Source organism: Phaethon lepturus, unplaced genomic scaffold (genome assembly GCF_000687285.1).
Source record: "Phaethon lepturus isolate BGI_N335 unplaced genomic scaffold, ASM68728v1 scaffold15635, whole genome shotgun sequence".
Lineage (NCBI taxonomy): Eukaryota > Metazoa > Chordata > Aves > Phaethontiformes > Phaethontidae > Phaethon > Phaethon lepturus.
In genome coordinates this window covers 61-15,475 of record NW_010542773.1, presented here as the reverse complement: position 1 = coordinate 15,475, position 15,415 = coordinate 61, and the positions used below count along the sequence as shown (strand labels likewise).

Sequence of the window (15,415 nt, the reverse complement as noted above, 5' to 3'; positions counted from 1 at the left end):
AAGCCACACATACACACAAGCCCCCTCCTCCCCTTCCGGACAGCGAGGAGGTGGCATCATCCCACCAAGCAGCAAAGCACTAGGGCTGTGTGTCATGGGGGTGGGGACAGTGAGGACATTTCCTATAGAAATAGATACTCCCTCCCCCTCCCCCCCTGACTCCCCTCACTCATGTCCATGGGGGCTCCAGCCCCCCGTCTATTAGGGAACTCTTGTCTCCCCGTGTGTCTCCACAGAGAGGCCATGAAGGGACAAGTGGGGCAAGGAGGAGCAGGGGAGAGCAAGACCCTGCTCTCATCCTCACTGCCCCCACCCCTTTCCCCCCCACGCCTTCAGCCCACTCTGCCCCCACCACTCAGCAGGAGGATGTTCTAGCTGGGAATCCGCTGATAGAAGTAGATGTAGCCCAGATCCTTCGGGGGCTTCTCAGAAGCACAGACTTTCTGGTCATTGTAGATCACCCACCTGCAACATACAGAGGGGGAGCTCAGGGATGCCACTCTGTGGCTAAGACACGACTTGATTCCCCTCGCCTGCTCTCATCCCTGACGCCCCAAGACCTCTGAAGAAACAGGGGAGGACAGCAATTTAAAGCTGTCCCTCAGAGTCCTCTTATGCTGTGAAAATCCCTCTTACCTGCCATCTTTCTTGATGTGACAAACGTAGTGTCCACACATAGTTGAAGTGCCCATGTGACTGATGAAGGCAAACAGCTGATATTCTTCAGAGAAGGAGGGAAGAGAGGATTGTCAGGAAAAGAGGAAAGGCATCTTACCCTGAAAGACTCTGTGCAAGGCCCTCTCAGAGAAGGATCCCTGAAGGAAGCTCTGCTGGGTAATAATTTAGAATTGGGTCCCCATTGAGTGTAACTGTCAGTGGTCTTCATGCCAAATGTGCAGGGAAATAGGAGATGGTAACTCCCATTTATCCTCTCTTCCAACTGTTTATTTGGCCCATGGGTGCTGTGTGGGTAACAGCATGGATTCCCCCTCCCTGTAGCATGCAAGCAGCCTAGCAGCATCTGCACATAGACCAGAACCTGGTTTTCTTATAGAAGCCTGAAGAGCAGAAAAGCCTCCTGGGATGACTGGGAAAAAGCAGTCTTCCCATCTTTCACTTGATGGCACTTCCTCTACCTCTCTCTTACTGGCTTCCAGGTAATCCCCAGCCTTGAAGGGTCTAGACTCTACTTTGCCATCCCTCCTTTTTCTCCCTGCTTCCATCTCAGCAGCCAGACCAGCTCTGTGGCAGCTGCTGTTGCTAAAACCTGTAGTTACTGCATAGATTAGGGAGGATAAACCCATGTTGAGTTTGTGCCCCAAAATCCACACTCGACTGCTTGGAACTCACTTCCAGGCCCATCGCGCACTTTAGGACCCACAGGGACAGATTCAGAGATGGACTCAGCTGCTGAGCGCCCCTCTGAGATATCCATAGCAGCTTCTGCATCAAGGTCATCAATGTGACTGAAGATCCAATCCACAGCACGCTCCAGACTGTTGTTCTAGAAGGAAGAAGAGAAGACTGTGAACTTGGGAATCCCTGTTCCTGAGAATATCCTTTCACTCTGATGTCACCCATGCCTCTCACCGTGGCTCTAAGTGCTTTCATAGCCTGGTCCCGGGAGAAGCCCATGGAGACAATGGTGGCCACACTGTCTTCTGAAGGAGGGTCTGGGCAGGCAATCGTTGACCCTGGCCCACTGGATCCAGGGAGAACTAATGGGTTAGCAAAGTCTGCAGCAGGAAACAGAACACAGCAGTTAGATCGCTCCAAGAGGGATACTGTCCAAGTCCAAACTACTTCAGTTTTCTGCTGCAGCAGTGGGGCAGGAAGAACGATGGCCCAGATGCAATAAGCTTCACCATCACCACATGGACGCATACCTGGATCATCCATATGTGACATGACCCAGTTCATGGCGGCCTCAACCCCACTGTTCCCTGTGTAATACACAGCTTTGCGGCAGGCATCCATGGGAAAGCCCATCTCCACTAGCTGGATAATCACTGACTCATCCAGCATGGGTGCTGTGGGAAGACAGAGATTAGAGCCACCCACTCCCACCCATTCCTGCCTGCTCTGTTTTGTGCAGTGTCACACAGCCCCCCCAAGTCACCACCTCCTGGCTTTGTTTCACACCAAGTTCTGTCTTTCTGCTCTCCTCATCTTTTACTACCTTTCTTCTTCAGAAGCGCAGTCTCACACACAGGCACCCCAGGGAACAAAAGGCTTCAACTAATGAACTCAGGAGCACTGGCTCTTCCCTAGCCTCCAAACCCTACCTCCCACACTGTGGTTTGTGAAAATAAGATACCTCTAGCAGTTAAATGCCGTATAAACCCCAGCTCTGCCCCTCTAAATGCACTAGACATGCCACCTCCCCATCTTCCACAGAACAGGAATCAACAAACTCCCTTGCATAACATCCTTGCATAACAGGCATGCAAGGGAGGCAGCCAGCATTCACTGACAGAGGGACAGGGAAAGTCTGAGCAAGTGGGAAACCACTAGCATGGGAGACAAGACAAGAAGAGCAAGGAAATGAGTCAGGCATCAGGAAGAGAGGAGGAGAACCACTAACATGTTGGAGAGGAGAAGTGAGGGGAGCAGAAGGAGTCGTCGTCCTCGTTGCCATAGAACCCCAGGCTACCTTTGGGCTCATCTGGTGTCACCAGTGGGGGTGCAATGTCTGGCATTTCTTCTTCTCCATCTTGCAGCCCTGTTCCCTGCAGTGCAGAGATATCCAGTTCCTCTGGCATTTCAATGGAGACATCTGCAAGATAAAGTCTTGCTCAGCCTCCCCACAGGGGCAGAAACAAAGGACTCAGCTGGGAGATCTAGAAGGATAAGTCCCTGGGAATGCAATACACTACAGTCTGCAGCTCCTTTTGAGGTAGTTACTTTCCTTTTTGCAGTAACAGACAACAATACCCATATATGGCACCCACTATCTATATGCTCTGTACTTCTCATCCTCTTACCGAGCTTTTTGGGTACCCAGTCCAGACCAAAGGTGAATTTCTTGATCTGGATCACCAGATAATCCGGGAAAGAGGCGAACCGTGTTGTTCTGAAAGTGACAAAATAATACTTTAAAATACTTTCTCAGCAATGATTGAGGGCACCTAGTTGATTCAAGAAATCAGTGCAGGCATGTCCTAAGGGGAGGGGTGGATATACATATCTGTGCAGCTCTCCTATGCTGAGCTTAAAGCTCCTCAAACACAGAATCATTTCTAAAGCAGATGCTCTGACAAGATGAGATGGAATGCAACATTTACAAAATCTTGGGGGATGAGGAAAAATAGTACATGTGTTCTACCTTCCAATCCTGTATTTTACAAGCCACCTCAGATTTTACTGTTTAATTAAAAGTCTAACCCTTAAGGAATGTAGAGGAAATAACATCTTTTATTAGACCAACAGACACAGCTACAGGAACTGACAAGCTTTCAAGCACAAGACCACTTCTTTGGATACGAAGCAGAAGCAGTGAATGTTAAGCTAACTGAATTTGATTGAACATTATTTAGTTACACGATTTAAGAGAGAGGGTGTCTGGAATCTATGGGACAGACGGGAATGTTTGTGAAGGGAGAAGCAGTAATAAGAAAGACAGATACTTATTATTGGGGTATAATTGTAACATGCCGTAAAATTAATTTAAGGAACGGTATATATTCAATGCTAATTCTTACAAAGTGTTTGAACACAACTCACTACTTAAAAGCAAAACAAAATGTTACTTTTCAATGTGATCATGTTACTGACTGGAAACTAGGACGAGAGGAAATGGCCTCAAGTTGTGCCAGGGGAGGTTTAGATTGGATATTCGGAAAAATTTCTTCACCAAGAGGGTGGTCAAGCATTGGAACAGGCTGCCCAGGGAGGTGGTGGAGTCACCATCTCTGGAAGTATTCAAAAAACGTGTGGATGTGGTGCTTCAGGACATGGTTTAGGGGACACTGTGGCGCTGGATTAATGGTTGGACTTGATGATCTTGAAGGTCCTTTCCAACCTTAGTGGTTCTATGATTCTGTGATTCTGTGACTGTTTGTTTGTAGTAGCTACAATAATAGAATATTTGTTAGAAAAACACTTCCAATTCTTTGAGGACAACTCTTTCATTGCAGAAGAACAGTCAGTAGCATCACAGCAGGAAGCTGCTTACATCTGTAATCTTCTCACTACACCTCTGCACTGTTGCATGTGCTGCAGGCAGTGAGACAAATTAAAGCTGTTTTTTAAACCTTGCTATTAGCATTTAAGTCATCATTCTTTAAAATAACTCCCATGTCTGTTACACTCAGTGTTTTGCTCAAAATTTAATAGCTAAAACTGCCTTTAAAGAAATTTTAGAGACCACACAAGACCAGTGGTGCTATACTGCCAGTAACTGGTTTTAAAGCTAAATTTTGAATTTAGAATAAAAGCTGCTAGTTTTTGGAATATCACTGTACTTTCACAGCCCCTCAGCAACTGAAATCTGATGGTAAGGACTTCACTAGCACTGCTGTTCTTGTGGGGGGCAATCCCTTGGGGGCAATCACTCCAGCACTGATGCACTAGTTCCCCCTCTGCTTCAATGTTATAAGGGTCCAGGGTGTGGAGGACTATAAAGCTTTGGTAACACTCCTTCCCCAAGCAACTAAAAGAAGTCCCCAAAGGTGCAGCTATTGCAAGTTCATCACAGCCTAGCTGGTAACTCACATACACTCACTTGAGAGCCACAGACTTAGCCTGCAAGGCTGTGCTCCAGAAATCATCCACCTGCTCTGGAGCTCCATAGGCCTCTAGGCAGGAGCTGAAAGGCACCTTGGCTCGCACCAGCTCAGGCAGTGGCTGCTTCTCCTCCTCTGCCTGCCTCTTCTTCTCCTCATATTCCAGTAATTCATCTAGAGAATAAAGCAGAGGAGTCAAGGACCACCTACAAAGCAACTGGTGTAAGCTACACCCAGAGGCAGAATAGGTCTAGAGATACACGCCGCCAAGAACGGAGCACAAAGTAGACAATGTCTTCCAGAGCACTGTTCTGCTACTGCAGTCCTGTTTTGCTGTTGAGTCACAGCCCAGCTTGTGGTGTTGGAGGGAAAGGTTCTAGAGGGACATCACTGTGTCGCACCACCTCTGAAGAAATCAGCTCGATCCCACAAAAGCAGGTGAAGGATTTAGCTTCAGAAGTGGGAAAGTCCCTTTCTCATTTAAGGAGTTCTGTAAGAATAATACAATATCCAAACACAATGTTTGCTACGTTTTTGGCCTTGGCACATTACTGACCTTTGTTGAGTGCAGCATCCATGGGCACGGGCAGCTGCATGATGTAGTCCACACGCTGGGTATATTTCACCTTTTCTGTGGCCAGGCACTTCAGCTTCTCCTCCACCAGAAAACGGAAGACCTCATTAGGGTTCTCCGAGCTGCGGCAGTTCCTCTGAAGAAGGAGAGGTTAGAAGGACAGATGTAACATCAGAATAGCAGAAATAAATATCTGCTGTAGCAGCAGTTCCATGCAGGACATGGCTAAAGAGTATTCACTTCTGTACCCAGTTCACTGGAAAAGACAGCAAAGAGGAACTAGAGCCAACTTCTGTATCCCAGGAACCCATGCCATTCCTGCTCCTAAAGAAGACAATTTACATCTCCAGTTGTGCCATTCCCAAGAGAGATTCCTCCAAGGAATCAGCCCTGAAAACATGGCCAAGCATCTCTCATTCTCTGCTCCCACAGGTGCTAGCTGGCTCATTTCCCTGTGTTCTCTCACTCTCTCTGCCCCAATTGCCAGCTTCTCACCCCCACTCCTCACCCCTTGCTGTGGGGAGAAAACAAAGCTGGACTTTTTCATGGTTTGACAGACAGACTCAACCATTACCTCCACCATGTTGATGAAGTGCAGAAAGAATTCCTGGGCATCCTGCTGTCGGTTAGTGGAAAATTCTGGGTGACCCTTTCCAATGAGGGACTTAAACATGCGCGGAGCAATGCCGTTTTGCATACCCTGCAAATATCAAGGAAGAGGAATGTGGTCAAAATTTGCCAAGTATGCGCCCTGGCATGTAGCACTCTACTCTTAGCCATGTTTTTTCTTCAGGCAACAGGGCCCTGGAACGAGCCCCAGGACACATCTTCAGAAAGGGTTCTCCTCCTTCCCCATGTAACGCATGCAATACCTCAAGCAACACACACATCATGAGGATGTTGTATCCAAGTCTCACCTTCTGATCAGGCTGCTGTTCTCCATCTGCAGAAGCCGGCTTTGAATACTCCCCAGAAAGCAGTCCATGGCCCAGTTTGGCTCTGGAATGATGAAGAAGTCACTGTTAGCATCAGGTAGGTTTCTTCAATCCCACATATTCCAGGAGCCACATCAATCCATCCAGCTTTAACACTGCCACGGACTGTCAATCTCAGAGAGATCAGCTTTCTCTGCTGCACCAGCCAAGACCATCTTATCTTGGTCTGCTTTCTGGTCCCATGAGACATCACTGACTTGAAAGTTACTAAGACTTCTGGGCACCAATCTCAACCATTGCTTCCACATTGGGAAGAACATAAAGGAACAACTTCCTTTTCCACACAGAAGGGCAGCTGGTGCTGAGCCATACAGCAGCTGTGTAACAGCCAAACTAAACTCCAGCCTGACATGGGTAAAGTAGCATTGTATCTAACTGACTGTGCAGGAGACAATAGGGCAGACCGAAATTGTCTGAGCCAGAAATAGCATTGCTGTGAGCAGACTGATCACATTTTCCCAGGGGAAAGATCAAGATCGACTGCATGAGGCACTTAATGGACAACAGCAACGTTCAGCAATTTCCTCCTATGCTCAGACTCTCCTACTACCCCACTTCATTCCAGTCCCTCCCCATCACTGTTGCCATTTGTCTGTAACCAAACCCTTCCAATTCCTTCCTCTGCCCAGGCAAAAATCTTTCTGGCTGTCTCAACTTAATCACCTCCTCAGTGAATACCTCACCCTAGGCTGACCAAATTTAGAATCCTCCCTTACCACTGAATTTCCTTCCACAAGTGCCACCTTCCATTCCTCCACCCCAAACCTCCATATACTGCTTTACTGTTTTTAGAGCAGACGTAGCAAAGAATTCATGTATTTAGAATGCAACACCATCCCAAGTCTTATGTTCCTTCTTCTGTATATTCTCCTGCTATTGCTTGCACAGTATTTCTTGCAGAAAGCCTCTTTAAGGATATATGAATTATCCACTGAGAATAAAGCTGCCTAAATTCATGTATTTCTTTGCTCTTAGCCATCTCCATTGCAGAGAGGAAGCACCTTTTTGCTGTTACACAGATAGAATATGCCTACCAGAAATCCCCCCGTGGTAACAGATGGTACTGCGCTCCCCACATAATACATTTAAGAGCCTCTCGTGAACACTGAGGTGCACTCTGGCCTCTCCATCTAGGGCATTCAGCTGAACTTTCTTGGTTTAGATCCTTACTGATCACTGAGGATCAGTGTCTCTGATGGATGCGGAAATAGAGAGGTGAGGCTTGAGGGAGAAACCTGCAGCAAAGCACACTGTAGCAGCGCAGAGGGGACGCACCCAGGCAGCCTCAGCCTTCCTTCTCTCACCAAAACTCTACGTACACTTGTGTGCTGAAGTCCTGTGTGGGGTCCGAAGGTGCACTTTGGAATATCTTTTCCAGCTTGTCCACATACCTGCAAAGCAAAGCAGAGCAATCTAAGGGACATACGTGTTCATCTAGTAAAAACACAGTTCTGAGCCAGATTACTGTAACAGAAGCTCCCAGCTCTAGGAGACCTTTGTACTGATCCCAGGGGATCCCAGGCCAATGGAAAGGAGTGATTAAGCTCACTTACTTTCTCTGGAAGTCTGGGATACTGAACAGCACCTGCATCACAGAATTGAGGTAGCAACTGTTGCCCAGGTTACGGATACCAGTGTACCCAGGCCCATAGAGGGGCTTGAGCTGCACGCCAGACTCTTGGATGAGCTCCCACTCCCCAATGCGCTGGTTCATGTCTATTTCCAGTTCTGTCATTGTCTTGTCTGTCTGTGGAGGTAAAGAACAGGAGAAACCCTCAAAGAAGACTCAAGGGAACATCAGAGGTGTGAAAAGGGCAACACTATCGAGAAACATAAGGGTTCACACCCATTCTGTCTTACTAAATGAGAAGAGAAGGAAAATACAAGAATTGTTTTCAAGTATCTGAATACCTGGGACAGAAGGAGGAATGATAAGAAACATAGCAGAAATATGAACCATCCCCTCTAAAGGGGCATGGAAATCACACACTAACACTGAATCTAGGGAGCGAAGCTCGGAGCCTGGGCAACTCCCTGCCTACAGTACTGACACAGAGCTGTTCCCAAGGAAACCTGAGGGACAGGGAAGAAAGACAAAAAAGCCAATGGGAGAAGAAAGGCAGATGAGGCAACTCTCTGCCTGATAAAAAAATATGTTTCTTGACCAGCAATGGTTCTGTATAGCCATGGAAAGCTGGGATCCAGCTAAGAAATGTCAGAATTCCTTCTCTCCCTGCTCTGGGCCTACAGAAGAACCTCCCCTCACCTTCTGCATCTTGAGCATGTCAATCCCAAAGTGAGCAAGGTGTTCTGCCAGGTTGGGATCCAACACCATATCATCCTCGTCATAGGAGTAGACGTCTATGCAGGAACACAGAGGAAAAGGAGAGAATTATTATGGCCCATGATCTAACATTCACTGCTGGATGAAGAGAACAGAGTGCTCAGAACTGGGAGTTTTGACAAACTGAGCAGTTGGAGTTTCTCTCCTTTCTCAAGAGACTAGTACAACAGACAGAATATTGAGGTTCCTCCAAAACATGTGACAAGACAAACAACTTTGTCATTGGTCAAAGTACAGAGGTACATGTACGTCTGGAGTGAGGAAAATGGGTTACTGTGCCACACTGTGTGGGTTACTGACCATGTCTGGTTAGACTTTGGACACAAAGTATTTCATAAATGTCCCACCACAAAAAACAAGACAGCAACCTGGATAACTATTCTAAACCCCTCCAAATTACAAGAGAGGGCTGGAGGAAGGCGAGGTTCTTTGCCTGTCACAAGAAGCAGGTCAGAGTGGGAAAGTTCACGATAGGATGACACTGAATGTTCCAGGTCATAAGAAGGGCAACAACAGCCTGGAAATTCTCCCTGACTTCCCTTGTCAGAGACCACAGTCAGCCTGAGTGGTGCCTGGCGTCTATAACCTCAGAGGATCCCCCTTCTCACCAGCCCCATCAGGAGTAATTGTTCCCAGTTTCACAGCCAGTGGGTAGCCAGTTTCCCGGTAATGCTCGACTGCATGATTGTTGCCACCACTGCCATCAAAATAGCGCCGACCACAGAGGATGGCTCCATCAGTCATGTTCAGCCACAAGTTCTCCCTCATGTCACACTTGCTGCACTTCCAGCCACTATTGACAAGGAACAGAGAAAAAGAGATTAGGGTGAAAACCTTTGGATTCTACCTCCCAAGCCCTCTCCATTACTGCCCACCAACCATAGTATAAGCAATTTCATTCCTCTTTTCCTTCAGAACGCTAAGCATCCTGAAAATACCTTAGTTTTCCATTTCCCCTGAATTTACTATGACAAGGCACATGCAGAGACTCACAAAAAAAGTGAGTCTGCTCATCTGCTGCTGCAGTCCAGGACAGGAGAAGTTGATGGGGGTGGGTCTGGGATACAGAGCAATACAGCTAGTTTTAGTACTATGCTCACCATGGTGGGATGCGAACATCATTCTGAAGTTGGTGGAGGGAAAAAGCATGTTTGGAAACACGTCGAACCTCCCCATCCCAAGCCTGTACCTCCTGCTTCCGTGAGGCTGAATCTGCTGTCAGGATGGCTTCAACTGCACTGGCAATCTGGAATTAGGACAGCAGGAAAAAAAATTAAGAGCACAAGGAAAGAAGCTTCCAGTGCCACAACACTCCACATTTATGCGCAGATTGGCAAGTCAGTTGTGCTAGGGCAGCATCCAGGAGCCTCAGTCACAAGCCAAGACTCCGTAATACTGTATAAGTGCAGAACTATCCTGCTTACTGCAAGCTGAGACTTCACAGCAGCTCTGCAGGATCCCTTTTACAGGACAGCAGTTCCTCCTCAGTAATGGTGCATTTCCTCCCTACCAATAGAAAACACAGCCCTCCACCCAAACATACCCTGTCTCTGACCATGTCTGGTAGTCCCTCCAGCCCATCACGAGGAATATCCAAATGCTCTGGGAAAATTACTATTTTTACATCTTCGTCATATTCAAACTTTTCCTCTGTGATGTCAAATCCACCTTCTACACCTACAGGAAGAAAAAACATTGCAGTAACAGGTAAAACCAAATAGCTTGCAAAGCTTCTTTGCCCATAGCTTACATGAAATAAGGTACCATGACTAAGACAAAGGTATAGATCAGTGATCCACAATCTTTCTTCCACTTCTGGATTCCAAAATTTCTGCTGTTGGTGTGGACTTCACAGGAGCAAATATAAGCCTAGCAACAATAGGTTTGCTTTTCCCAGATGCTTAGAAGGAATCTCCAGACCCTGACTACCACCAGAAAAAAAGACCTGCTCCAGAGAGACATTGGCCAGAACAGAGCCATGATAAAGCACTGCTGTTCATCCTTCACAGTATATCCAAGATAATGAATGGAGACATGCATGAAGACATCATATTCTAACCCACTGCAAAGGTCTAGTCTACTAGGATCTTTAAGGAGCCTGGCTCTGCTTCTTGCGTCTTTGTCCTGTTTTTTTCCAGGAAGGACAGTTCAGAGTCCTGAACTCAAGCAAGGAGGACCAGGAGTTCCTCTGGAACCAGAACATCCAGAATTACAGAAAAAGTTTTAGGAAAGGTATAGTGCTAGTAGTTTCTCATGCCCACCTAGCTGTGCTTTCCAGAAGTTGCAACAGAAATGGGAGTTTCCATACATAAAAGGTTATTTGCCAGTTGTCAAGAGTCATGATGGATGCTCACTACAGAAGTATGCAGTGGAGGGAACAGTTTCAGATTTATGTAGGTACTCAGGGAAAAACCTTGGCCTTTCATGTTCTGCAGGCATTCACACCTTATATCCCAGAAGGAAACAGGCAGAAGACACATTGCTTACTAGCAGCCTTAACCCCTATGTTTTTTTTTTTTAAACTGAATTTCCTTTATTCCTTTAAAAATTATGTGCTCTGACTGCCATAGATCTCTGCAACAGATCTTTGAAGATCTGTGGTTGCAACAAGTCCCTGAAGGGATTATGAGTTTTTGCTATTTAGTGCCTCTGCCTCAAGAATCCTGTGTGCGATACAGTTCTGATAACCATTACTGCATTTGGTTAAAACATCGACAAAAATACCTGTTTCCCACGGTATCTCCTTTAACTCTCTCCTCGGATACCTAAAATTTTTAGACTATGCACAAACTGCTAAGTATGAATACAGATGCTACAAGCCTGAGTGATTTTAGAAATACCTGAAAACAGTCACCAGCATCATGCAACAACATAACCAGATAACCCTCTTCAGCACATTCCAGACAGATCTCCTGTCACCACTTCATAGATTAAAGCAATACACAATCCCTCAGGGTGTTACACAATTCCTGAACTCTAAAAAAACTAAAAAAAAACTGGTGAGGTCCCCTCAGGTGGTTATGTGAACCTTCCGAGGCTGCAGATGAGGAAGAGGGTCTTCAGCCAGCAGATTGCCTCCCAGCCCTTTTTCCCCCATCCTGGTTCTGGCTGGGATAGAGTTAATTTTTTTCCTAATAGCTGGTATAGTGCAGCATTTTGAATTTAGTATGAGAATAATGTTGATAACACACTGAAGTTTTAGTTGTTGCTACGTAGTTGTAGTGCTTATACTCAGTCGAGGACTTCTTGGCTCCCCGTGCTCTGCCAGAGAGGGGTGCACAAGAAGCTGGGAGACGGCACAGACAGTACAGCTGACCCAGGCTGGCCAAAGGGATATTGATATGATATGACCATATAATATATGACCATATAATATTGATATATATGACCATATAATGTCATGCTCAGTACATAAACTGGAGTTGGCTGGGGGGTGGGAATCGCTGCTCAGGGATGGGCTATCGATCACCGGGTGGTGAGCAATTGCTGTATTGGGCATCACTTGTTTTTGTATATTCCTTTAACAGCAACATTATTATTGTAATTGTTGTTATCATTGCTGTTGTTTCCTCTTCCTTTGCTGTCCTATTAAACTGGTTTTATCTCAACTCATGAGGTTTTTTTTTTTTTCCGATTCTCCCCCCCATCCCACCTTGGGGCAGGAGGCGAGCGAGTGGCTGCGTGCTGCCACAACACCCCCAAAGCCAACAGACTGCCACGAGGTACACTCCTTCCCTCTCCATGCTTATATCTAAGCACCACAAACTCCAAAAGTCATTCAACCAACATGCGGGGCATGGGAGGCAAGCAGTATAGATTTTTCTCCTCATTGAAAGCGAAGCTCAGTTACAGAGAGATCAAGTGCTACATTTTGCAGCTGATGACATTTTGCTCCTTAAGTACTTAAAGGACAATGACATTTTGCTCCTTAAGTACTTTCTAGTACTTAAAAAAATTTCCCATGTCAGGACTAGCCAAACCACCACAGTTTAGCCAAAAAAGAGGGGGGGGGGGGAAATCTCTCCTGGATTTATGATCACTGCCTCACAGGGCTAATACCTTCTTTTATTCTCTCCCGCTCCATTCACGCCACTAAACTCTCATCACAGGCAGCTATTTGCTGACCCAGTGACAACACTTGTCTCAAGACCTTTGTAGAACTGAGGATGCAGAAATAACTCATAATGCAGGCTGGGTCTCATCTCTCCAAAAGCAGCATAATCATACACATAAAAGCACTGGCTATCTGAAGAAATGATTCTAGTCTCAGTTTTGCTAGAAGTGACCTTTGGGACTCCGTTCACTCACCATAAAAACAGTGAGCAGCTGAAAATCTTAATGATGGTGTTTGCGCTGTGGCAGCAGCGGAGTCACTGGGCATCTGCTACACAATGGCACAGCCAGGGAAAAAGTGATCAAAAAGCAAGACATCCACAGGTTCTGGATTTCCCTCTAGTGGTCAGCTTCCAGCTAGCCAAGAACGTGTTACTGCTAAAAAAATGTTCCTATCATCTGCTTTATAGATCTCCATAATGGTTCAGAAATTACTAGTGGAGGCTGCTCCAAATAAGTGGCATCTTTGTTGATTGCCATGACAGCCTTTTCAGTTGGTGCAAGACAGTTATGGAACACCAGGCCTGTTCTTCTAGAGAAGTGCCTGTTTTTTCTATTTTCACGTTCACATGTTATTTCTTCCAGTATCAGCCTTGTATTTCAAAGCACTACCGAGCCCAAAATGTTAACATAGCATTTACCAGTAATTTCTTCCCCATCTATATAAATAACAGTAGTTCCATATCTGAGAAGTTCAAAATAGTTTTTCTATAAGAAACTTCAAACTTACTTTTCTCAGACTTACACATTTTCTCAAACTTACTTCAGCCCCACACTGGACGCATCCATATAAAGCAACAGCCCCACGCTGGTTATACACACATGAAACTGATTCAGGCATACAGAGTTAAGAGAGGATGCAAAACATAGTTATCTACAGAAAACATGATGCAACTTTGAACACAGAACAAAACTACCACCTCAACAACTGACCTAAGACACACTAGAAAACATGAAGTTTGAATACCTTTGGGGATACCAGCTTCAACTAGCCCAGAAGAGGAAAGGCAAAAGAGACATTCCACAAAGCCAGGCAGCTCCAGAGGACTGGTTCAAAACAACAAGGACGATATGGTACACAAGTGCTTTCTTACCAATAGCCAAGCGAGTTGGTTTCTTCCTTGGTGGGTCCCCAGCACTGGAGTTGGTGTCTTCTTCCTTCTATTTAATTGAGAAAAAATATGGAAAAAAAGAGTTAGGGGGACAGGCAAGTTGTGGCAAGCCTTAAGGATTGCAATTAAGCTACTCTGGAAACAGAGAAAGGTCAGGCAGAAATAATGTGGGCAAGCCATACAAATCAACATTAGCAGAGCTGAAGAACTGATCTACCTCAATTAACCAAGAAAAACATCGGTTATATTTGAGGAGAAAGAACTCTGTATCTGATTGAATACAGAGACATAGCCCAGCTCTCAATTTCAGAACAAGTTTGATTTTATGTATTTTTATTTTTTACCGGTTTACGTGTTCTTTTGAGGTGCAGGTAGACCCGCTGGCCTGTTTTCTGATAGTGCTTTTCCACATACTGCTTCCCAAAGCCCAGGAATGTGTTCATGCAGATATATAAGCCGCCATCTGACTCCTGGAAGGAAGGATAGATAAAAACTGAAGGGAGGTGGTAAAGAATGCCATTCCAGCTGCTAGGATAGGCCCACACTTACCTCTAGGAACACTGTTCATTATTGCTTAAATAATGGCTACAGCTTAATAGTGCTTTTCCACATACTGCTTCCCAAAGCCCAGGAATGTGTTCATGCAGATATATAAGCCGCCATCTGACTCCTGGAAGGAAGGATAGATAAAAACTGAAGGGAGGTGGTAAAGAATGCCATTCCAGCTGCTAGGATAGGCCCACACTTACCTCTAGGAACACTGTTCATTATTGCTTAAATAATGGCTACAGCTTATTCCTACATCCCAGCCACTTAGTAGCTAGTCGGAAATAACATGGCAAGCTCCAGCCTAGTTGTCCCAGAAAAACAGGTACTCCTGTCAAGGTGATGTATTTGAAAACCTATTTGCCTGTTCACTCATGGCAGGATGCTACTGAATCAGGAAAGCTCAGCAACTTATCTTGCAAAAGGCCCCTAGCATGGACAGTTTATAAGTTCAGAGCACAGTGCAATCATTACCAACAAAACTGTGGCACCCTGTCTGAAAGCGTAATTCCCAGTGCCATAGGGAACCTTGCCAAACTACAGTGTGAGAAAGGTTAACAGATCGCTGTTTATTTTTTGCTGCTGCATTCAAATGCTTGTGAGTAGCTCTAAAACAGATACAAAATGAGCCCTCCACATCCCACAAGCACCTGGAAAGCACCGTGCTCATTCAGCAGGGATATCCTTTTTAAATTGAAGAGGCAAGGGCCCAAATGCAGAGGCTGGAAAAGAGGGAAGACACCTTCAACCTGCTTCCCAACATTAAGCAGCTGGGACAGAGTCAGAGCGGCGACCACATAGACAGGCATCACTGTGGGGCTCGGGGAGGGCAAGAGGGCCAGGCTGCCGTGTGCTGCTTCCCGTGCTCATTCAGCAGGGATATCCTTTTTAAATTGAAGAGGCAAGGGCCCAAATGCAGAGGCTGGAAAAGAGGGAAGACACCTTCAACCTGCTTCCCAACATTAAGCAGCTGGGACAGAGTCAGAGCGGCGACCACATAGACAGGC

At 46.0% G+C, this 15,415-nt stretch overlaps 1 protein-coding gene across 2 annotated transcripts; it reads right to left on the bottom strand.

Annotated features, from left to right (window-relative positions):
• Positions 1-173: 173 nt before the first annotated feature.
• USP5 (ubiquitin specific peptidase 5 (isopeptidase T)) lies at positions 174-14,334 on the bottom strand. 2 transcript variants are annotated; one of them, XM_010288151.1, is made up of 19 exons: positions 14,207-14,334; positions 13,845-13,911; positions 10,181-10,314; positions 9,738-9,883; positions 9,246-9,430; positions 8,560-8,654; positions 7,847-8,040; positions 7,613-7,684; positions 6,216-6,297; positions 5,873-5,998; positions 5,281-5,434; positions 4,724-4,898; positions 2,985-3,073; positions 2,585-2,776; positions 1,887-2,030; positions 1,591-1,736; positions 1,351-1,504; positions 637-721; positions 174-465 (listed from the first exon to the last, which is right to left on the bottom strand). In XM_010288151.1, the coding sequence occupies exons 1-19, from the start codon at positions 14,303-14,305 to the stop codon at positions 372-374; spliced, it is 2,433 nt and encodes an 810-aa protein (XP_010286453.1). In that variant the 5' UTR covers positions 14,306-14,334; the 3' UTR covers positions 174-371. The 2 variants fall into 2 exon arrangements, with proteins under 2 accessions (XP_010286453.1, XP_010286454.1); XM_010288152.1 differs by having other exon boundaries at positions 2,654-2,776.
• Between the last annotated feature and the right edge of the window lie 1,081 nt (positions 14,335-15,415).